The following is a 25,134-nucleotide window of genomic DNA, read 5'->3' as shown; positions in this document are numbered from 1 at the left end:
ATTTTCCTGCCTTTATTTCCTTCACACTCTGAATATTTTCCTGCAACCAAGAGAACATCCTGCAGCATGATGTTCTGATTTGTTCCCCCAGATCTGTGACTGCTAACACTCTCCCCGCCTCTTCTTCTCTGAGCTCTGATGTAGTCTTTATGTCTTGAAGTTAAGCTCCATCCCTTTGGCTCCTTTATCTGTGCTTGTCCTCTGTCTGGTGCTATGTTAACAGAGTTATGTCTGCCCAACTTCACATGCCAACTTTACCTTGTTGGAAGGCTCCTTCTAAAACGTCCATATGTCTTTTCCATGTACTTGGGTGCAGTCACAGCAGTACTGAGAATCGTGTCTTCTGTCTATACAACCATCCCACAAAACACTTTTTAAACTTTGATCCTTGGTAGGGAGGTGAGCAATATACCTGTTAATGAAAAAATTGGCTCAAAGACTGAATCACTTCTTAAATTTATGGGCCCAGTAAATTACAGAGTCAGAATTAGACCTGAGTCAAGCACTTTTCCCCACAATGCTACAAACCTCACAGCAGCATTTTCTGCCACCTTCTACATACCTTCCGCAGAGACTAGCAGGGCTCTGTGCACAGTGAGCTCCATGGGGCACTGGACAGGGGCCTGCCTGGTGATGCTGACTAGGCCTCTACTTGCTCTGTGCCCCAGGAGAGTCACTTAACTTCAGATGCCAAGGTCCCCACTTATAAAACAAAGAGAGAGACAGGATGTTTCTTAGGTTCTTTTGACCTATCTTATTCCTTCGGTATTATTTTCACATCTCTCCCTTCCCACTCCTTTCCTTTACTTGCTTTCTTTTCAGTCAAACTGAGAAGTTAATTGGTACACATCTGCCATGTGCTGAATTTATAGGAAGATGGAAAGAAACCCTCAGATGGTTTCAGATGGTCTTCCATGCATCCTCCTTCTGTCTATTTTCAACTTGCCCTTCTCATCACCAAGTTTTTCAAGGCTTCTACTAAAGACAGATGCTCAGTCCTGTGTCCCCGAGTGAGTTTCACATGGTCCTTTGCATCTGCTCACCCAGGACTCGACAGTGAGCCATAGAAAAGCCTCAAGGACTTTGCTCAGCAGCAGCCATGGCTTCATGTACTTTCTTGCATAGTACTTCACTTTTGGTTAACTCTACCTGAGAAATTACTCAAGCAAGTAGAATAAAATATCACTTTGCAAAATAAATTTACATTATTTTTCTTATAAAATTTTGTGACTTCAAAACCTGAAAATCTATTTTTTGAGTAGTTTCATAATTGATATATTATTTATCTAAAAGGACCATATCCATCCTGGTGTAAATAGTTCCTTTTAAGAATGATAATTATCATCAGACACACATAAAGTTTTCCACTTTTGTCAAGCATGTTTTCTTATTTCCTTCCATACCCCACATGATGTGCATAAATCATTAGACACAATTAAAATAGAATGGTTTCCTCTAATCATCTTACTATCTATAGCAGTGAGTTTTTATCATTACGAAATATATAATCAAAATGACAGGTGATTACTTCAACTTCAAAAGAGCTAAGGAGAAGGAACTAGAAATAAGGGACTAGCCACAGTCATGATTAGACACTTCCTTGGCACCTGTGGCTAGTTAGGAACATCCATAGAGCTTCATGAATCCTTTTAGCCTCCCATAAAGTTAAGACTTTCTCCTTTGCATTTGTGGAAACTGAGGCTCAGATAGTTAAATTCACCCACTGTTCCACAGCTCCTTGGTGTCAGAGCTAAGATTTGAATCCAGTCCGTGAAACTCTAAGTTTCATGCCATCTTTGCTGGACCAGGACTGGAGCGGGACTCCTAAGGGCTCTAGAATGATGCATGGGATTGGTGCCTGGGCAGGGAAGGGCTGAAAGAGAGGACCTTCATCTGTTTGACTAAGTTTCAGCCTTCGGGATGCTTCTCCTTCTCTAGGTTCTCCCCACAGACTACCATAGACTGCCCTTTCAAAATATGCACCCAACCTTCTGTAGGATTTTAAAGAGAGGGCCTTCTACTAATGGACATCTCTGTTTTGTCTTTCACAGCAATTTTGCAGGCAGTAATAGCTGGTGATCTTATGAAGGTAAGATATCTCTCTTTGCAAATTTGGTGATTCATTAAGAATTTTCAAAAAATGATATTGTTCACCAAATTTTCAAGATCCTGCTTATGGATTATCTCCCCACTGCCTGCATTGGCTGAGAAGGAGGAAGGATATTTTTGAGAACAGAGCACAGAGAGAGAGGAGCCCTCATAGTCTCTCTTCATTCCCAACAGCGCAGGGTCTGTGGGAAAATGCCCTGAGATTTGCCTGAATTCATTACAATGAACCATACACCCAGTATCAGGGCCACAGTGCCCAGAGTTCCTGCTCTGAAGAAGCTGACATTTGAGAAAGTAAAGGATTTCTTTTCAGACAGATATTGAAATGAATACATTTTAAAGAATAACCTAGGCAATACCCACAATGCATTCTCTGTGATGGGGCTCACATCTTCCGTTGTTATAGTTTGATGCTTTGTGGATCATAGTTAGCCTAAAGATCAACTGGTCCATTTTGAACATCTTATTTGTGCCCATTTTTTTCTGGTGAATTTAGTTCTAAGGAAGGAAATGGTCACCGCTGCCTTGGGAGGGACTATAAATTCTGAAGTCAGGCTGCCTGCCTGAGTTCAGATCTTGGCCCTACTGTTCATTACTCGTGAGGTTTTGAGCCATTATTGAATTCCCTCTGTGCCTCAATTTCTTCATCCATAAAGCAGGATAATAATATTGCCCCTTTTTTTGGTTTGCTATGAGGATTGAATGTTGTCATGCAAGTGATATTGTCATGATGGTCTGTATTATATAGAAAGGGCTCAAAAATGTTAGCCATTTTACTCATTTTACAGTGTTAATCATTTTTTTAGCAGCTAAAAATGGTGGGGATAAAAATATGTCTTGTATAATGTAGTCTATGAGTGTTCTAAAATGTTTATCTGGTCTCATATCATTTTCAGGCATGGGGACCCATATCATATGTCCCTGTGTAACATCAGCAGCACTGACCTGCTGTATATATAGAGTGAAGGCTGTGCCTTACCCATCAGCAGAGTAGGAAAGTTCCAGGTCAGATTGACTACCCAAATGCCTTAGAAGAAAACTGAGAAGCACCACCATTGTTTTTTAAAGTACTTATATCAGATAAATCAAGGCCTACCTGTACGACATTTTTACGTTTTCAACAGGTTACTAGCCGAGTAATATAGAAGGTTGTAAACATATTGGCCAATTGCCATGTGTAGGCACATAATTATGAAAATGGTATTACCCGTGCTGTTGTCCGGATCAGAGTGTCACTCCATGGGTACCCAGGGGAGAAGTGCCCCCCTGAGCAGTGTACCTGTGCATTCATTGCCTTTCCCAGCAGTGGATTAGCACCATCCTATGCTCCTGCAAGGACTTCCAGTAGGCCCTGTGGGAAGTAAAGAGGAGAACAAGGCAGATCCTCGCCCCTGGAGAACCTCTCGGCCAGGACATTTTGCAAAGCACCGTACATCGGAAACCCTTTCATTTGATTTTCTGTATGCTTTTAGTGTAGGCAGCCAACATTCCAGGTCCTTGGATATCACCACACATTTTCAGTAATTAGCAGAGAGTAATTTGAAATATAGAAAATCACTACGTCCAGCTGGATGTCTTTCTGCATTCTACATTATAATGATGTCCTAGATGGCTAAAAAGTAACTTAATGACAACTTATTTACAGAGAGATGAAATACAGTGGCTGAAGTTTTTTTTTTTTTTCTTTTTTAGTCTTTTTCTTTTGTACCTTTTTTCTCATTCTTCTCAATTTTCTGTTTCTCTCGTATGCATAGAAAGTACAGTATAAATTAAGTATTAAACTGGTTGTTGTGTATATGTGCATATTTTTAGGAGAGAGAGAGAAGGAGAGAAGGACTAGGGAACAGAAGATCCCAGGAGCCGCTCAGGGGGAGGGCTGTCACACAGCTCCTGAACAGCTGGGCTGCATAGGATGCCCACGGCTCACTAAAGAGTCCCAGTGTCTAAAAGCCCTTAGAAAGACAGGGTCAAGGCTGCTGGGCAACTGGGTCTGGCTGGGTCTGTACTTCCATCCATCCTTTCTGGATCTGCCCCCAAGGAAAGGGTGCCATTGCAGTTGGGTAGAGCAGGATTCTGTCCGGTCATGAGAGGAGTGTTGGCTACTTCTCCCTATCCTCTCGCCCTACAGTTTAGGGATGGAGATTCCCATGAGTCCTTGGCCTCCATTCAGCTATTCCTCTTCATCTATTTTCTAGGCAGGATTGCAGGGCTCCTTTTGTATCCAGTGCTTTGTGGTCCCCTGGTGGGCCTCTGCTATCCTCATAGTATCCCCCTCTGTCACTATAATTCTTTACACCTCTGTCTTCTGAGTCGCCTGAGAGGCCTGTAGACCAATGACTGAGTCACGTTCAGCTTTGTTTCTGCATTCCCTTTGCTTATGACCTGCACGGTTGTTCATCCTCAAATTGCCCTTTAGAAATGTCACGAAAGCTCTTCTTGTTCAAATATGCTGCCGTTTGGAGAACAGGACCCTATTTGCACTTTCTACAGTGTTCTATCCTTCATGAACCTAGGCTACCTCCTCCTGTAGCCACCTTACTCTCAGGCGGCCAAATTGTTTCCCCCCACTCCCAGTCTTTCCTCCCACAGAAATAAATACATCCTTCTCTTCATCATTTCAGTTTTCATCCCATGGATCATCTCTAGCCTTTTGGGGTATGTACTGGATGATCCTCAGACGGCGTCAGGCCAGGCTGCAGGTCTGGATGAGCAAGGGAGCCACACACAGTGGTCTATGCATGTGTGCGTGTAAATGCTTGCGTTCAGGAAAACGAGAAGCAGCTCTTCTATTTGGTAGTCAGGCTCTTTAGATTGAAGAATAGCTAAACGACACAGGGAAGGAGCTTAGCTATCAGCCATGCTCTCTTTCTGCTTATAGCAATAACTATTCTCTCCCTTGAAAGAGTGCTGAGCCAACCTAGGGAAGGGAAGTTTTTGCTGTCTTTACCCCTCACTCCCATGGGACAGAGACTAGAGCTTAGAAGAGGAAGGAGAACAGCAATTGAGAAAGTTTCAGTTTCCTTGGACCATTGAATACCACAGACCTTCCCCAGAGCCAGGTGAGACACCAGCCATCTATGTGAGTAATATCACAGTCCAAAAATCCACTTCATCTCTTTGACTTTTTTCTATGTCCTCTGAGGCTAGAAACATTTGCGGGTTGCTACGTGAGTCTTACTTTATGAGGACTTAGCTGTTCTTGTTCTGGATTCTACCTGAGCCTCTTTCCATGCTTCTCCCTTTCAGCTAATAGAAAGCTATAAAAATGGAGGCAGTCTGCTAATTCAGGGACCGGATCACTGTTCACTGCTTCACTACGCAGCCAAAACCGGCAACGGGGAGATTGTGAAATATATCCTGGACCATGGTGAGTAGGCACAAGAACTTACCAAAGACCACTCCTGCATGAAGTAGAGGCATCTTCTAAATTGGCATTCACCCAGGCTGTCTTCACAATGGGAGAAAGACTGCTAATCCCATTTTAACTGACTCTCCCAGCTTATATGAAGCTGCCAGGCATACAGATGACTGATACTTGTGGGTCATCCTAACCAAGCAATTAATAGAAGCCATCATCATATGGAACCCCATATAGGCTATTATTGGATCATTAATTTTTAAAAAGTAAAGGACAAAATTAAATGCAATCTGGCATAATGTGTTTTATTTTTCTAAAAACTTTTTTTTTTTGTAAATTAACTGATTGGGATCAGCTACCTAATCCATATTTGTAGTTGACCATTCTGAGGATTTATGACTATGATATTTTTTTAATCTTTTTAGTTTCTCAGTTTATTCTGTTGGAATCCCATTCATCTTTTTAAGTCATGCTTTATTTTCCTTGAAATGCCTAGTACTCTTTTGTCCTCTGTGGCCAGCTATACTTACCTCCCAGAACATTTTCTAACTGGGATTTTGTGGAATAATTTGGTGTTAGATCCTCTGCTGGATTTGGCCTAGAGCACCTGTCTTTAAGAGCTTGTTAGAAGCATTAATAAAGATGGTGAATATCAAGTCTCTATTGTTATGTTAGTTTCTCATGTTTACAGTATTTTGAGGAATAAAGAACAGGAAAAACAGGGAGTTGGGGGTGGGCAGGGTGTTGTGGGGTGGGGGGGTCTGCCTGGCTAGGCTAATTGAAAGGAGAAGATGTGGAAGCTCAATGTGTCTGAGGACATAAGGTCCACTGAGATCCTGGAAGACTTTGAGAGCTGATAGTGAACATGTGGCCTACTTAATTGGCACCCAAATTCAGATTATAGATAGTAGCAGATTAGTGCTTTGGTTAGAGTTTGTTAATTGGTTTAATGTTTATGCTCAAGAGAAAAAGAAAAAAGACTCAAGATTCCCAGTCATTATCTAACTTCATTCACAGGAAAGAGTTCCAGAGGTCTCAGATGTTTCCTGTCCCATCAGCATCTCCAGTGGGTCAGGAGATGCCCAGGAGAAAGACTGGAGATAGTGAAGTAAATAGATCTCTTCTGATTGAACTTAAATCTTCCAATTGGCATTCCAAGAATCACTACATTTTTGATAGATGGCATTTTTAAACTTTACTATTATAGTCAAGTAATGAAAATTCATTTGCAACTGATCTTTATTGAAATGCATTTTTATCAATCTTGTACACTAATTACCGATTTTTTAAAAAATCATCCATTTCATCATTTCTATTTACTTAAGAATATGAATGTGATTTTTTTTTTAATTTTGAATGTGAAATCTTTTGGTAGTCAAATTCACCTGGTTCTGCAAGAGTTAAATGCTCATTTGTTTTCTTAACATCTTTTATTGCTGATACAATGTGTATTAACCTGTGCATTTTGAAATTGAAAACTACCTTTGCAGAACCATTCATCTCTTTTAAATTATAGAAGCCCCTTTAAATTATCCCATTCTTGAAATCAGGAACAAGTAAATGAAAACCTTACCCTATCTCTACTCTGTAATCACTTTTAAAGGGATCTCTGCTGATTGAAATAGTTTTTCCTTAGTACTGATGATAACTTTGGAATTACCCTGGCCTAACCAAAGTGGCAGTGCCTTTTCTAAAAGGCTTCCAGAAGCCATTTAGGATTGTTGACCAGACTATGGTATCATATTTAAAAATAAGCAACAGATTTGCAGTAAGTAAGTCTGATCAGTTTGAATCCATGTAAATTAAAAAAAAAACTAAATAAATGAAATTTTTATGCCATGCCAAAGATCCAGAGAACACACTCCTCCTAGTTCCTGAATGCAGCAAATCTCTTGATCTCCTTTTATTTTTTACAATTTGGTCCATGCTGGTCCATGTCTTTCCTGCAGCTTCAGATATTATAAATCCAAAATATGTTGAAAGACCTGACAAAAGGTGCCTTTGCTTCCTGTGGATTCAGTGGGTCCCTTTCAAGGTTCATAAGTGACACTTGTGTGGTCCTCACCTTGTACAAGGCTTGGGGCATCCTTACTGCTGTAAGCACCTCCCCCTCTGCTGTGCCTGCTTCTTCAGTGGGCATTTAGGGTAAGGAGTGTGGTTCAGGATCAAGGAAACACCTGCTGAACAAGAGTCCTGAGAGATGGTTGTCTTCCCTGACAGGAGGATCCACAGTGTATTTCTCTTCTAAGGCTCTTTCAAACTGGCTGGGGACTGCAGGAAGTGAGATGTGTGGTTTGTTCTGAAAAAGCCACAGGGGGCCTCTTCCTTTGGCCTTCTTCTCTCATACAAACATCGAGCAGCTTTCCTTTATGAAAAACTGGAATCTGGGCATTTAGAGGGTTGAAAAGAGAACCGAGGAGGAAGAGAGCTAACCATTCCAGAGACAGGGCAGAGGCTAAGGATGCTGAGATTCCCCATGGTGGTTCCCACTTTTCAACTCCTTTCAGCCATCATTTTTGCGGGCTCCCTCCCCCTAGTTTACCCCTCCAAGAGACTTTTGTGTTGTTTTGTTCCACTATGCCCTATGCATTTGGCTCTTTTGTTTTTATTCTCCCCACGCCTACTCCATTGCCCCCCACTGTTTTTCCTGATAGAAATCTCACTCATGCATTTCCTTTTTGATTTCAATGGGTTATTTTGTCTTCCCTCTTTTTCTGCCTTCAATCTTTCTTTTTTCTTTTTTTTTTTAAATCCCCCCCCCCCCCCCCCCCCCCCGCCTTTTCTGCCTCTGGTCCCAGAGAGAAATGACCACTTTCCTGCTGGGCCGGGATGACAGTGCTGTTAGCATTCCCAGTGCCAGCTCTCCCCACATCTGTGCAGCCTTTGTCTCTGGGCAGAGGAGGATTTGGAATGGTCTGCTGGCAGTGTCAGGGAGACTAATGGGAAATGAGTCCTGAGAGAGGGAGGAAGGGAGAGAGGCTATGGGGAGGTGGAAGGAATAGCAAAGGGGATTTGGATGCACTGGTGTGGGAAGCAAATTAAAGAATGCGTGGTACCAAAGGCACGTCCAATATAACACAAATGCAATATGGATGATAGAGTCAGAGTCGCACCAGCAAGGAACAGCGTGGCCCAGGGAAGAGCCCATGGACTGACTCCTTGCAGTTAGGAGAGCTTGACCACTTACCACCATGCTTGCTTTGAAAGATTTTGAAGTTTTGCCTCCTTTCATGTTCTTGGGACTTCGCCTGAATGCTGATGTATATGTCCCCTTATGAGAGAGATTGTTCTTTCCTTTACTTTCCAGACGATTTCCCACATGGTCCAGTCCTTTAAATCCATGTTTCAATTATGAATAGTTCTCTGAGGAAAAACATGTGGTCTGGGATCTAGTATGATTTAAACATAACAATCATTCATTTAAAAAAATTAATTGTCCCAGACACTTTGGAGGAAAAAAATTTACAGCACTCATTACACTAAAGTTTATTGAGCTAGATGCTAAATGTAATAGCACATTTAATTTCCATTTGACAGATGGTAAAAACAGAAGCATCATGAGGTTAGGTTATTAATCCAAACTCATGCATATGTCTTCTGGATTCCTTATTCTAGCAAAAGACATGAGATACAAATAACCAGAAGGCAGAGGACCTGCATGTGCTTGTTGTATACATTGAAGAAAATCAGTCTTTAATTTTTTTCTCTTCTTTTTTCTTTTTTGTCCTTTTTGATTAGTGAGACCCAACTTTCCAAAAATCTTAGGAGCAATTTTGTTGTTGTTGTTGTTGTTGCTTTTGGTTCCAGGAATTGAACCCAGAGATACTTAACCACTAAGCCATATCCCCAGCCCTTTTTCATTTTTTATTTTGAGACAGGGTCTTGCTAAGTTGCCGAGGCTATCTTAGAACTTGCAATCCTCCTTTCTCAGCCTCCTGAGCCACTGGAATCACAGGCGTGTGCTACCACACCTGGTTTAGGTGCTATTTTTTTTTAATACATTTTATCCTTCAAGAAAATTCTTGTGACCTTTGTTTATTATGTTCAGCTCTCTGACCACCCCCATCCAAATCTTGCAGCACGGTGACTAAACAGCACAGGGTAGTTTAGAGCATGGTTCTAAACTGGTTATTTGTCAGTGCAGAACAAACCAAGAGGGATGGCACACCTTGTATTGGGATACACCTGGCAGCCACTCTTCTTGTGTCTTACTGTGCAGCCCCCTTCTTGCTAGCACAATGCAAACATAGGCCTTTGAAAGCAGGCTCACAAAATGATGAGAAAATGTACCTGTGCTATTAAAAGCAGCTCCCCACTGCTATCTGTAATGAGCTGACTGCCACCTTTCCCCTTCTTCACTGGTCATTTGCCTGCCAGTGCACAAAATGTTCTAGTGGGCTGGGGATAGAGCTCAATGGTAGAGTGCCTGCCTAGCATGCACGGGCCCTGGGGACTGGGTTTGATCCCCGCACTTAAAAAAAAAAAAGTTTCAATATTTTGTGATTATGTTAATGGAAGGAGAAAGGACTTTGGGGTTAAATAAATTAGTCATTCCAAGTCATACCCCAAACCCTTAACTAGAGTTTCTTTAGATGTTAATTAAGAGCAAGTGTCTGTTTCAGTGTCTGTGCCTCTTCTCTGGCCACAGGCATGCCGGAAGCACAGACTGGAAAATCAGCATTGGAATAACTGAGTTGGCTGCACTTTTAATGATTCTGTTTTTATCCTGTTCAGATATGGTGAGGCACAATGTCCTTTCTTTTCCTTGTCCCCACCCTTAGATTGTCAAACCCTTGTTGTTAATGAGTTAAAATATTTCATGTTCCCTCCCATGCATGGAAGCTTGGACCCTGGGGGTCACTGGACCCATGGTGGATGCAGCTCTGATGGACAGTGCTGCAAAAGAGGCCTCTGTTGCCTCAGTTGGGTACAATTAGCAGTAATGATGGGGGCCTAGCTACTGGTGAGGCCAGGCTGTTTTTGTTCCTGGAATTCCTTCCACAATGATAGGATTCAAAGGTTTGCTAAAGGTATCTGGAGCTCCTCAGAAGGACCGTGGGGCCCAGTGGGCCTCTTGCTCCTGATCCTGTGGAGGATGCCCTGTCTGCAACTGAAAAAGCGTGGAGTGCTTGGTTCTCTGGCCTATAGCTTGAGTGGCTTCAAATGCAAGTGGGAGTGAAGTGGTCCTCTGTGTCATCTTCCTACACTGATGTCCCATTTGATTGATGTGATCAGCTATATATGACAGGGAACAGGACAGTTATCACTATCTAAACTCTAAGTGGTGCTTATGGTGGGCTGGACACTGTTATATGCATGTTATGCATAATGACTCAGGAAACCTCCCAACAACCTTTGAGATTAATATTAATCGAGCTTTGCATGTGTGACAACCAAGGCATTACGAACTTGTCCAGCATCTAGTATGTGTTGGAACTGAGAGTTTAAACCAAGAGGGGCAGTGCCAGGAGCCTCAGTCCTAGTCTCTGCCTGGTCTGCTTTGGATGTGTGTATGAGGTGGAGGGAGAAGGATTATCATTCTTATTTCCTCAGAATCACAGAAGTAAGGAACAGAAGTACACCACAGTGAATCCCACCATTGTGTACATCCATAAGAATGTGATCCTAATTAGAATAAGATATATTCCATGCTGTGTAATTCTATCAAAATGGATTCTACTGTCATCTATCATGAAAAGAACCACTAAAAAAGAATATTCTCAAATGTTAAAAAAGATGATTGAGTTAGATGTTTGTTGTTCATATAAGGTACATGGTGGATACAAAAATAATGAAAGTGTTCTGATACTCAAGAGATTTAGAATAATTTAAGAGATAAGGCATAACATTTGACAAGGAAATTTGAGATACAGGGTAGAACCAAGGAAGCATCATGGGAGTTCTGAGATCACAGATCATCTCTTCAGAGGACCCTGTCACAGACAGGGCTTTGAAAAATGTGTTGGGTTTGAGTATGACATTAGAAAAAGAAAGGCTGTTGTGGGTAGGGAGAGTGGGGGATCAAGCTCCCAGATCTAGAAACAGATCTAGAAACAATCAGTTGTGCCCTTATGAGTTCAGCTGACGTGAATAAATGAAACTTAAAGAACCAATGAAGGAAGGGTTGTTCCCGGTGTAAGGCTGTAAACTTCATCACGTACTTGGGAATGAACAGTAGATGACAGATGGAAACTTGGAAATCCAGATGATAAAAGACCATTTTATTTTTAAATAACACTTTCTTCATGCAGTTACATTCCAGGCAGAGACCTGTTAGGAAGTCAACTAGAATAAAAAGTAAAAAGAGGAGGGAGTAAGGGAAGGAGAGAGGGAGAAACCAGGAGGAGGCTGGGATGTGGCTCAGCAGTAGAGTGCTTACATAGCTAGCATGCCCAAGGCTCTGTGTAGCATCCCCCGTGTTCCTTAAAAAACAGATTCACCTAGCTCCAGTGAAGAGTAGATGGGAAAGCAATGAGGTCAAGATGATTTAGCTCCAGGATGAACAGAACTTAGAAATTCGATGATATCACAGTCATTTCTTTGGCAAATTCATGGTTAGAAACTTAGAATGTCTTCCCCCCAGATTTCTTACATTATGCAAAGTAAGTTAATTTGCAATAATAATGATCTCCACCAATACAAAGACAAATCCCAAGGATTGTAACATGCCCAGTACCTAAAACTGTATTTGGTACTTCCTGCCATGTTTATTCATTCATTCAGCCAAATATTTAAGCATCGGCCTGGAACTGGACTCTATGCTGGGTATCAAGAAGGACACAGTGATGGGGAAAGCACAGGCTAAATCTTCCACAAGTTTACCAGAGTCTAGATTGAGAGGCAAATCAGTAGGTAATTTGAAAATACTTACTCAAGTCTCGTGCTTAGTAAAGTAATGCCATATCCCCATTGACCTTGGATGGTCCCAAGTTAGATGATAAGTCCCACTTCCCAACTCAAGTATGAGTCACAGGGTCAGCATGTGAAAAGAGAGGTCATGTAGGCAGGGTGTTTAATGCAATATGTGCAGTGGGGTCTTAGGGGACTTTGTGTAGGAAAGGGGGCTCCAGGCTGAAGGATAAGGGATTGCAAGGAGGGAAGCAGTGGTCAGAAGGCAGAACAGTGGACATTCCAAGTAGTGTATTCAGATTGGATGTGAGAATTAGTAAATAAAGCACCAACCAAAGACAAACTCATGTGTTTTTCAATTTCTAATGATGTGTTTATAATTATTTATGGGTATGCATAACATTTCTTCCAGGTTTTAGAAGGGAAATTTCATAAAAAGTAAGACTTTAGCCTTTTTCTAATATGAAGACATTGGACCAGATGACGTGTGCAGTGTTTGCAGTTGTAAAACATGATACTATGGGAGGACCCTGAAATACATCCTGTAGCTAAAGAATGAGCAACAGTCCTGGTAGCCCACCTGATTGGCTGTTGTCTCTCTGGGCAGCCACCTCACCATTCATCACTTCCTCTGCTCCAATTAATTTTATTTCTTCAACTTGATTGAAAGTCTTTTGACAGCAGAGACTGTCTCATCTTTTGCATTTCCCATTCTATCCGTTATTGACTCCAGATTGGGAGATGAGTGATCAAGAGGTAGAAGAATTCTTTTTTAGTTTGTTTTCTTTTTGTCTTATTATTCCTATCACCAAATGACTCCTTTAAAATTCACCTTTCTATGGCATTTTAATTCTGTGACTATAGTTTCTCTGTTAATGTTTAGTTTGGAGATTATTTTTGATGGGCATCTTGCTTTCTTCTTGTCTAGGACCTTCTGAACTATTGGACATGGCAGACAGTGAAACGTGAGTGTTGCCTTTCATTGCATAGTCTAGATTATTTTCTTCAGAACATTTCTAGGAGAAGATTAAAATCTAAGGCATATGAGGTAATTTTAATTTCATTGATTAAAAGTCCACTATCAACTATATTTATAACTGTGCAGGCAGGGCTAATCTGAATAAAAAATTTTATGATAAAAATTGATGATATGTCATAATGACTACATGCATAGACAATGCTAGTCATCAATGAGAGCTTCCTAGAAACAAGATACTTTTACACTGGAGCATCTTGAACTGCTGAGAATCGTCAATAAATACATTTACCTCTCTATATATAAACCTGGTAGAATAAAGATGAGTGGGATGGAGAGAAATTAGTTGATGAGCAGTTAAATAGGTAGAGAGCAAAAGTGGGAATGAGTAGAATGGAGGACCAGGGGGTGGGGTTTCAGCTGTGAGTTTCTAAAAGCCACCATTGCTCTGTAGAGCTGGTACACACAGCATGTCCCTTTGGCACTGTTGTGAGTTCTGCTGCCACTAACCCCAGTTTGCCTTTTCTATGGGTTGCATTTGATTTTTTTTTTTTAATGAAACTCTATGGCATTAAACGTCTTTTTACTTTGGAACTCAGAATGGGAATATATTCCTCCCTAGACTGCCTTTCACAGATGGAGACAAGTCTATCACTATGCCCTCCCAGAGGCTGGTCTTAGGCCTGCTTCCTGTTTGGAGATCTTGGGCCCCTGAAAGTCTCACTGAGCCTCCCACATGCCCTCTGAGGCTGCCCCTCCTTCTGCCTGCCACTCACACAGAACCCAAAGTGGCCTGAGCAGAGTGGAGGCCAATCTGGTACTTTCAAGTCAGGTTTTCTGGAGATATTCTTTTGAAGGCCAAGTAGGGTCAATCAAGCATTCTGAGATGCCACAGAAAAGTGGTGGCCTTTCATGCTGCTCCCTGGGCACTCCACCCAGTACCTTTCATGCTCTGCCCAAACAGAGACACAGAGGGAATTATTTTGGTGTGCAGAAAAATCTATGCAATTATTCTATTTGATAACGCCATCAAACATATGCTAAGTCAAGCAGTGTAGAAAATTCTAAAAAACTAACAAACTATTTTAAAAAAATCACTAAGCCTAGTTAACCAATGGAACTAGATATGATATGATGGTCAGTCAATGAGAAAGTCAAGTTTTAGACACCTCCTGGATCACCTTCCCAGGAACTTCACACAGCCCTGATCTCAGCTGCCCTCAGGGGAAAAGGCTGAGTAGCACAGGACAGCAGCAACATGGTAGGGGGTAGGATAATTCCCTTCACCATTCTGCCCCCCACCCCACCCCCAAGCCTGTCCCCAACGCCTTTATGAGTGGCTTCCCATTTCATCTTTGATTTAGGGGTGAGACTGCACTGCATAAGGCTGCCTGCCAGCGGAACCGGGCTGTGTGCCAGCTTCTGGTGGATGCAGGAGCATCTCTGAGAAAGACTGACTCCAAGGTAACTGGATGAGCGAGTGCAAACATCCTCCCTCCCTTGGGATCGGGCCACTGTTGCCTTCGCTGGAGCCCCTAGCACAGGCATCCTTTCTGTGCTTATGGAAGTGCCTGGGGCTTTGGAAAAAGGAGGAAAAAATAGAGTGCTTCCTTTAGAGAAAGTGCATTTTAAATGCATAAGCACAAAGGGCGGGTGTTGCTTGCCTGTGGCACTTTATAAACCTTTCAACGTGCTGGCCTTGGGACTTGGGGGTTGTTTGTTGAACTCCAGCAGGCAAATTGTGGGGAGGGGAGATCCAAAGCCCCAGGAAAGGGGTCAGGACTATGTTCAAAAACATTGGCCTGGATAATGAGAAGTTCCTTTGGGATTTCTCTTTCAGTACTGAATCCGATGCCATTTAAAATCTGTCCTTTATGTGGCTCCTTACATGGATGCCAAAGTGATTACCTGTTGGCTCTTTGGAGCTTGGTTCCCAGCTTTGAGATGGTTACAGTCTTAAATCTGCTGTATTTCTGAGGTTCTCTATTTTTCTTTCATTTTTGAAAATTTCTTTCCATTTCTGGCTTTATAGTATTCCCTAAAAGTTAATCTAGAAATTATATAGGGTGGGAATTACTGTTGGTACAGAAACTGAAACTTAGGGGAAGTTGAGTGTGCCCTTGGACTTCCTCTTTGAGCATTCAGCCTAGTGTTGTTTTAGCAGATTGGCTTTTTTCATTTGGTGACAGAATACCCTACTGTCCCAGAAGGATGATGTGACAACAAAGTTGGTTTTCATGCTCAGTTTGTATAATCTGTTTTGTTGCCTCACTCTGAGGCAGTGTAGCTTGAAATATGATGGATTTCTTTGCAGCCAAAATTATATAAATCTGGATTTAGAGTGTATGGGTATCTTGAAGGTAGTGAGAATACCGAAGAGAAAGGGTGGTGAGAGGAAGTAAAGGTGCAGTTGAAGTTTAATAGAGTTGAACTTGGACTGAGCCTGGGGGGTGGTGTTTCTACAGAATATCAACCCTATAAAGAATCCTGATAAGCTCTGAGAGTTTTAAAGTACCCTGGGTAGACTCCAAGGAATGGCCAACTCTTACCCTAGAGTTGCAGAGAAGAATTTTAATGTATAGATGAGGCTTTCATTAAGCAAGCACTGAGTAATTTGGATTTTGAGTAACTAACTGTAGCCATGACACATATTTAACTTAGAAGTTTAATCAATGATTTCAGCTCCACTAGATTTATTTAAGTAATGAGACTGCATATGTGCAATTTTTGCCCTAGAAATTGTTCAGACTTCAGCAGGCATTGTGAACTAACAGTCTCCTGAGTAGACCTCTTTCCTTTCTGAGCTAGTTGGGTTGTTAGGAATCCTGCAGTTCCCTGGCAACACACCAGCATTCTTGCCCTCTTGCTGCATCAATTCTGCTTTAAGCATTTCAAATACACTTGAGCTGTGTCCCGGTTTCTAGCTGGTCAGTTACTCATCTGGCTAGCCAATTTAGTATGTTATTTCAAATGGCAGATAATTGCTCCATAGGATACTCTTTCCAGATGACCTTTGTATCAGAGGCTTTGATGGTTAACCTACCTGAGGAGCATGCACATTGTAGGCAGGATTAGACCAGTCCCTGTTGGGTGGGGTTGGCCTGGGGCCACTCAGAGCATGCAGGTTAGCTGCCCATCTATCACACAAAGGCTAGTTTCTACTTAATTATTAAAAAAGAAAAAAGAAAAGATAGGAGACACATGAAATAAAGGACAAACTGGGACTCAGGAGACTTGGCCTGTGAGCAGGTTGCCCTTTTTATTTTTCTATATTTTTTTCATCAGTTAAGTGGACTCAAGGTTCTCTGGGATTTCTTCTAATTTTGTGTCTTGTATATGTGTGCTTTTTCAAAATGCAAATAACTTCATTATTTTTATGACTATAAATATAGAACATTCTCACACAGAAAACTAATACTATAGAAAACACACACACACACACACACACACACACATAACAAAAGCAAAAATCACTAAGGATCCCACAACCTAGACCCGAATCCAATAAAACTTTTAGTGATCTCTCTTTACATGTCTATTTTTCTTCCATTTCTTTTAAATTGGGTGAAGTGATACTATATATGCCATATTGTATAACATGAGTTTTCACTCCACATTATGTTCTAGGGTAAGTAATACAGCTCTGCTTCATTCCTTTTAAGGATCTTTAATTTAGGCATTCTGTAACTTAATGCTAGAACATAGTGCTAGAACACTGAACATGATAATTAAAACTTGATCTTCTCCTAGAATTATTTAGGAAGAAGTAATGTCCCAGGAATTTCTCTTATTAGAGAAAAGTTCCTTAAAATTCAATTCAGAGTCCCACTAAATGGAACAGGAATTACTATGGGAACCTTAAGCTAGTGGTTAAATGCTAAATTCTAACTAATTAGGAAAAGTTTTAGACTGATTCCAGAGCCATCATTACTGTTCTTAAATCCTCTACTTACATACCTTTGTATGCTACTTGGAGCAGGTTGAGTGAGGCCAGCAGTATTCACTGGGGTACCTGAGATGAAGACAAAGATGAAACTCTTTACTGATTACTATTCTTATTATTATTGGTACTAGGGATTGAACTCAGGGGGGCACTTAACCACTGAGCCACATCCTCAGCCCTTTTTTTGAGACAGGGTTTTGCTGAGTTGCTTAGAGCCTCACTAAGTTGCTGAGGCTGGCTTTGAACTTTTGATCCTCCTGCCTCAGCCTCCCAAGCCACTGGGATTACAAGCATACATCACTGCGCCCAGCATTTAATAATTGTTTTGAAGCCATGTGCATTTATACATGGAACCATTTCTTTGGTATAATGATCATGAATTTACCTTTTCCTTAGAACTTGATAAGACTTTTTAAATAAGTAAAATAATATAATTGAACAAAAGTTTAGAAAACTTCAAGGGACATTAAGTGGGCATTTGAAAAAATGGACACACTGCTTCCCTTTAGTGCAGACTTGTACTCACCAGTCTCATTTAAAAAACTTCTCAAACAGCCAGATATGGTTGTGTACATCTGTAATCCCAGTGGCTTGGGAGGCTGAAGCAGAAGGATCACAAGTTCAAAGCCTCAGTAGCTTAGTGAGGTCCTAAGAAACTTAGCAAGACCCTGTCTTTAAATAAAATCTATTTTTAAAGGGCTGGGGATTTGTCTCAGTAGTTAAACACCCCTGTGTTCAATCCCTGGTACAAAAAAAAAAAAAATTCAAACATAAATACAAATGCTTGGTGTATATATACAGATATACAGAAAGCATTATAGTAGGCTATAAGAAATTATGTAATAATTTAAAATATTTTGAAGGTGTAATGACATAAAATCATGATGTATTATTAAGTGAAAAAAGGTATATAACAGCATATAGGCAAAGTGTAGTTTTATTTTTATAAAGAAAATTATGCATAGAGGTATAGAAAATGATAAAAATAACTTATGGAAGATGAAAACTGGTTTTCCTATTTTAGTGCAATGATTGGTGATTTTTATTTTATTATTTATGCTTTTTTTTTACTTTTCCAAGATTCCCTTAATCAATATCCATCATTTCATATTCAGAAATTAATTCATTTTGAAGCAATCAGGTAGTTAATTATAAATTGGGCATAACTTAACTGAAGACTGAAACCAGCAAAGAAAACCTTTCAGATTATTTGTGAGTAGCCCTTCCTCTCAGCTTCAGCTTGTCAGTTCCTAGAGTTTAATATAATAGAATCTTAACTAGAAATTAGACTGCTCACTTCCTGTTTTATAATGCTGTTTTATCTCTCCCTTTCTAAAAAGGGTCTGTGTCCCTACAGTCACTGGGCCACTCTCTCTGTTTCTCCCTCTCTAAAACTCTGCAGACTTCTGTTTTCCGAGGTTTAACATCTCAAAAGTGATACACTCTTTAATTTGCCAATCTCACAAGTTGGATATAATGCTTATGATAAGATAATAGATTTGAAAGTGTCTTGTAAACTGGAACAGGGAAAACATGGGAACATCCTTATTAGTGAGTAACCCCCTCCCCCGGGGTGGGAGGGGAGCTCTGTTTCTCTGATAACATATGCATTTTGTCTCACTCTGAGTGTTTGTGTCTCTCTCCTTCTCACTGCCACCTCTAGGGTAAGACGCCTCAAGACAGAGCACAGCAGGCTGGGGACCCAGAGTTGGCTGCTTACCTCGAAAGCCGCCAAAACTATAAAATCCTTGGCCATGAGGACCTGGAAACTGCTGTTTGACCCTGGTAGATGGGCCAAGAGGATGAGCGAGCAAATCACCTGTGCCCTGCTGGCAGTTGGGCAGCTCCCCTGGAAGAAGATGATGGAATCCATGTATCTGTCTGTCTCCTGCAAGAATCTATCTGAGACCATGCCACCAGTTTTTAAGGGCTACCAAGATGTACAACAGAACATGATAGCCCAGTGAGAAGGAGGCAGGCAACCTGGAGATTTGTGGAATGCAAGTTCCACAAAATTTGATCCTTATTGCTTCCAGCAAGTAGCATGAACTTCTGTGTTCACCTGTATAATTTATTTTACAGATTCAAAGGATGTTTGTATAAAAGGCACTGCTCCCTCCTCCCCCATGCATTTTCATCTTTCCCCATCCCACACAATTCTACTGTAATTACCATCAACTTAAAAAAATATGATATCTCTTCTCTTTCCATGCAATCTTTGAAGACCACAAGATTGTCTGAAGGTCTTTTAAAACCCCTCTGGCTGTTCTGCAGAAATATTACTATAAAACCACTTCCATTTCCAAGACTAAAGATACTGAGACTACTTAGTGACTCTTTGCATGCCCTCCCCTTCCCCCTCCTGTTTCATCCTATAGGAGCTGGAAAGTGCCACATGGATAACGTCAACTTGTGGGCTAATCTCTGAGGCCTGGTGAGGTGGCATGGGAGCTGTCTGTGCTCAGAGGTACCTCAGAGAGGTCACCCAGGGGTCGGCCCAGGCAGCTGGGCTGTTTGCTGATAGCCATGCAGGACGGGTTCAGCTTGGGCTGTTTGTACAGCTCCGTACTGCCTATGTGTAGCCATCTTTGCCTTTTGCTGCAATAGAGATGAGCAAAGGATTAAACAAAGGCCCATAGCTAGTTTGCAGAACCACTCAATTTCAAGTGCTGTTTAAATTGCTGGGCAGAAAACCGTGTGGGAACTGTGGTCACAGGAAATGGAGCACTCTAACAACATTTAGTTCTAGTCTTTGTTGAGTGATAATAGAAAGCAACCTAATCGACTTGGGGTGGGGGGGGACAGCGAAAGCAGAAGTAGCAACGTATGTCAAGATAATACACTGGAGCAAGAAAACAGTCATAGGAATGTTGCACAGAAGCTAATGACATAGACTCTTGGATCCAGTGGTGAGAGGGGGTCCATTTAAGCTTTTCCTTCTAGGGTTCATTTTCCTGATTTCCAGGAAGTCTTGACCCAAGGACAAAGCCTTGTTGAATGAATCCCACCCACTTCCAGATTCCCAGAATGCCTGGCTCTTTCTGATGGATGCTTCATTTGTTGCTTGTCAGGTTCTGAGCTCATAGCTGAGAACCCTATTTCCAAGTATGGGGTAGTCTAATATATTTCTTTCTCTGCAGGCAGTTCTTGGTGCTGTGGCAATGTGGGAGTCTAGCCAGAAATGTCTGGGAGTGGGGGACTCTGTGATAACTAAAATATCAGGAGAAAAAGTCTTCTAACTTTCTGTCCAAATATCTACTTGAGTTGGGTGTGAGTCAAAAATAAACGCAGGTGTCCAAGGGTTTTATTTTGGCTAAATCTGGTATCTTCTGAGCTTCCTCCATTTTGTTCCTGGACACAACCAAACGCTCCCCTAGTGTTTCTGCATGTGACCATTAATGATCATTTCTCTATGTTTAATGTTAAGGGCCAGTGGTGACACATTATTTGTCTGAATCACATCTTGGTCCCAAATCATCATTTTTGAAGTATGGATGTAATATACTGTATTTGTTCAGAGCAACCTGTCAGTAGATGGAAATTTTATTTAGCACAGTTTCTCCTTAGTCACTTCAAAACCTAATGGTTGGCATCGTTTCCAGCTGTGGGAGAATGGGTTGGCTATGAGTAATCCATTTCCATCTATCAGCCTCAGACCTGGAACTCTCTCTTGGATTTTACAGTCAGGGAAGGAGGGGTTTCAGTAGATTGTTTCCAGAAGCTGGGGGAAAAAATATATGCTCTAGGAGAGTTTAATTACTGGGCTTCTGCAGGGAGTGTTTCAGTTGGTGGGACTGTCAAGGAAACATTGTGATGACAGAAATATAATATAATCCTTAAAACAGACTGGTATCTGGCTTTGAATGGTGCCTTCCATTCCCTGGATTGAGCCAGACATTTGGCCAGGCAGTCAGTTACCCAGCTGCCACTGTTGGGATAAAGGACTCCATTTTCATCAGTTACCATCTCAGATTTCTCTGTGAGTGCTTTAAAGCATCCCAGAGAAAATTTAGGGCACAGGTGGCCATGGGCCAATTCAAACAGCTCCAATGGAAGACACAAATAAACCCCTGGTATGAAGACTGATGAAGTACTGACCACTGGAAGGGTCCTGGTGCATCTGGAAACTGTTTAAAAAAAAAAAAAGCATTAGAGTCCTACAGCATTGATGGGGAACAATATGTGAGCTATCTCTTTGAAAAAGCAAACACCTCCAGGATTTGGGATTTTAAAAAAAAAGTGAGCAGAACAGCCACATATTTACTGGCTTCACTATTGAATCTACCTCCTGTGGCAATTTTTTTTTTTTATTTGGTTGCCGTGTGTGACAGTTTGGGCTTTAGAAAGAGCTAAAGCCATATGGTCTATGAATTTCCATCTCAGCTTAGGTATTTTGTACCCCCTTTAGTGGGCCATCAGGCCAGCCAATGGTCTGGTCCTGGTCTGAAGCCTCACATAACTTGGACAAAAATCTGTACCTATAAAAATGCTATTACAAAAAGCCTGCAGGGACATTTCTGCAAGAAGTGGCCACCTAGCTAGCCAACATTCCTGTGTTTAATCCTTTGTGTGTGGCACTGCCCACTCTGTGATTCCACTTCTATATTAGGCCACTAAAGGGATAGAAAATGGAGAATTATTTAAAGACAACATTCTATAACCTTAAAGGTAGTCATTTTGGGAACCTCATATTTCCGTATTATGCCATTAATGGAATACAGCACAATCAAGCTGGGCTTTGTCACATGCAAGGACTTGATAAAGAACAGGATTGCTAAACCAAGAAGGGATAAGCACCATAACTTGGAATTTTGCTTTGAGATTTCTGGTTACTTCAACAGAGGCCATGACTGAAAACTATTGCAAGTTCTGAGACGGAATTTAGCTGGTGAATGCCCAGCTGTGAGATTGCTCATGACTGTGACAGCCTCTATGCTCCATTGCTGCATACCTTTCATAATTGCTGCAGATCTATGAGTGTTATAAGGCATTCAACAGGTAGTTCCTTTTCATTTGGACCTGGTAACAATCCCTTGAGTAAATGATTTCTGAAATGTAATTACTAGAATCCCCATGATATTCATGTCTTAGAAAATGTGGGGCAACAGTTTCATTTTGTGACAAGTTGATTTTATTAACAATATTTAGATTTCTTTTTTATTTATGACAGTAGCACATGCTGTTTGTAACAAGTTATAATAGCACAGAGGAGTATCCCCTGCTGTGTCAAGGCATCTGTCCCTCTGTACTGGTGTCCTGTCTCAGTCCCCAGAGAGAAACGTTGTTAACGTTGATAAACATGGTTGCCTGTATGTTGCATCATAAACACCCTGTTCACATACTCATATATGCATATACAAATTCACACATGCATACAGAAATATATTTATTTGAATATATATGTGTATACACACACCTACATATATTGCATAGATTTAAAAATAGAAAACAATTGAAAAGCATGACAGTCATCTGTATATGTACAGTTAACACCAAAAGGCAAAGAGAGAGAAGATAACAGAATTTTCATTTATTTTTTGTTTCCAACATGACTGAGCTTAGTTCTTGTCACCACATCACTACAGTTACATGTGACATTTACTATTGGCTGTGTCATAAAATCCATGACCAAGAGTCTGACAATTATTTATGTTGATGTCCACAAAACACAGAACTTGCCTCAGCCCTGAGGCTGGTCTTTGCTATTTTAAGGTCTCAAATAGATAAAGGAGAGTTCTTTCCTCTGAGGCACACTCCACTTTATAAGGCTGAGTTTACAAGACTATCTCTCCATAGGTTGCCTAATGGTATTTGATTAGGGCAAGCTATTGGCAAGAAAGGGGAGTAACTTGGATATGGTCTGGAGTCTGACCAGTTTGTCTTCCAGTAGGAGTAGCTAATGAAATCACTAAGAACAGTATGATATTTTATTTAATTATGCTATTTAAAAATAAAAATAGTTCTTTGTTAAAATGGCTCATCATAAAACTACTAATTGCTCTACTTAACTAAATTATGTTCATTTTAGGAAAAAAATAGAAGAACATCTATTAAATGAGCTCTCTGATTACTCTTTAACATTTATCTAATATAAAAGCCTCTACCCACATCTCGGGAGACTCACCTTTGAATCCTCAGTGCTTCTCAGCTGCAACAATAATTTTGCCACCCATCTGCCAAAATCTTCGCCAGATATTATGATCAGAAGGGCTCTAAATGAAATTTCCTTTTAAGGCAAGTATCCATGTTGCCCAAAGGACAAGTACATGTCCACTGGCCTTGTCATCCTATAGACCTGCAACAATCCTGATAGTGGGACATAATCCGTGAGGCTCAGCACATTTCTTTCTTGTCCTATAAGAGCTCACAATCATAGCTGTTGTTTCCACACACAGTGGTATAGACAACATGTCCCCTTGACACATGGGTCCTATATGTGTTGTAGCTCTAATGGCCATCCATGGATTTTAGGCCGTCTCTCATAGTTTAATGGGAAACCTAGAAAAGAAATAAGCAAGGAATAGTGCATTGGACAACTTATTCTCCCAGGACATGAGATTTATTAAACTGGTCCCCAGAAGAAAGCAGAATAATCCTTAGGGCATTAAATCAATTATTTTAAAGTAGAAGCTTGAATATGAGATGGCGTGTCCATGATGGATAGATTCCTTTTCTGTTTACATATTCCCTTATGCATGCAATTATATGTTCACAAATCAGTCACGCGCATGTATTTAATCATTTATTTAAAAAATACTTGTCACTTACTCTGATGCAGGCACCACATATGAAGGAAAAAACAATGAATGCAATGGACAAACTCAGGATTTATTGGAGTTGGCAGCCAAGGGGGAGAGACAAATTCCAATGTGAAAAATGCTGTGTGAGAGAAACCCAGGGTCCCCTAGCATGTCCTGGAAGTTCAGGGCTAAGCTGTATTTGTATTGGCCAACAGTGTTTTAGGCTTATAAAAACAAAATTAACTAGGAAAGAAATAATGACATTTTGCATTTCCTTTTTCTTAAGAGTTTTAAAATGTTCTTAAAAATGTGTTTTGAAACTAATATTTTACATGAGACTTAGGAACTCGTCTGAAGTAAGGGTTGAAACTACTTTATCCCAGCTCTTAAGGGCAAAACTGGGAATAAGAAGCAGAGCTTGCACTGGATCTTGATTAAATATAAAGGAAATGAGCTATAAATTGTCAAATAATGCATTGGTCATCCTTACAGAGTTCTAAACTAGCAGCCCCTGGGAGAATTTTAACAGAGGGTATTTGACCATCTTTAAGATTGTTCTGACCGGACATAGGATCTGAGAGGGATGGGTTTAGATTCTGTATTTTTCTGTTATGATCTTTTAAAAAGATGTCTTTGTTGAGTGGCAGGATTTCATTTAAAAAATTCATGAAAACCTTGATTTTTCATCTTTAAATCATCATTTTGTACATGAGAAGCTTTAAAATATTGGGGGAAATGAACTTTAGTTATCATTTAAAAGTTTACAACCACTAAGCATGAATTTAAGAGCTACCAAAAAAGAAACCATACAAAAAGCTGTAACTTCATTTAAAATACTTCTAGGAGCATTATGTATCTTGACACATTCTTAGGCATTCTCAAGGAAAATTCTATTAGAAATCTGTCTTACTGTTTGTTATATATATGAAGCACTGTGATTTGATATTCTTAAAGTTAAGGGTAACCTTATATAACCACAGAAGAAAATTCTGTCTAAAAGATATTTAGGAGCAAAGTAAATGTAAATGAGAGGTAGTTGTGGAAAACGCCTGGCTTCAGCTACCAGCATGGCGATTACAAAGAAGGAAACAACCACAGAAGAAAAAAAGTAATAATCTAGGTTTTCTCCCAACTTTAAGTTTCAACCTCTAAAACCAAA

The 25,134-nt window shown here is 40.7% G+C and overlaps 1 protein-coding gene across 13 annotated transcripts in view; it reads left to right on the top strand.

Moving 5' to 3' along the window:
* The window catches only part of Dgki (diacylglycerol kinase iota), a 428,822-nt gene extending 404,868 nt beyond the window's left edge, over positions 1–23,954 (top strand). For all 13 annotated transcript variants that reach the window (XM_058575765.1, XM_058575763.1, XM_058575762.1 and 10 more), the window contains 5 exons: positions 2,052–2,089; positions 5,356–5,476; positions 13,245–13,281; positions 14,657–14,756; positions 18,899–23,954. In XM_058575765.1, the coding sequence (XP_058431748.1) occupies positions 2,052–2,089; positions 5,356–5,476; positions 13,245–13,281; positions 14,657–14,756; positions 18,899–19,015 (413 nt within the window). In that variant the 3' untranslated portion in view covers positions 19,016–23,954. The remainder of the gene's footprint in view (positions 1–2,051; positions 2,090–5,355; positions 5,477–13,244; positions 13,282–14,656; positions 14,757–18,898) is intronic.
* The last annotated feature ends 1,180 nt before the right edge of the window (positions 23,955–25,134 follow it).

The sequence above is a fragment of the Marmota monax genome, unplaced genomic scaffold (assembly GCF_021218885.2).
Source record: "Marmota monax isolate L192 unplaced genomic scaffold, Marmota_monax_Labrador192_F-V1.1 WCK01_AAM20220418_F8-fsc00122, whole genome shotgun sequence".
Taxonomy (NCBI): Eukaryota; Metazoa; Chordata; class Mammalia; order Rodentia; family Sciuridae; genus Marmota; species Marmota monax.
Note: the sequence above shows the minus strand (reverse complement) of the source record. Positions and strands in the feature narration are given on the sequence as shown.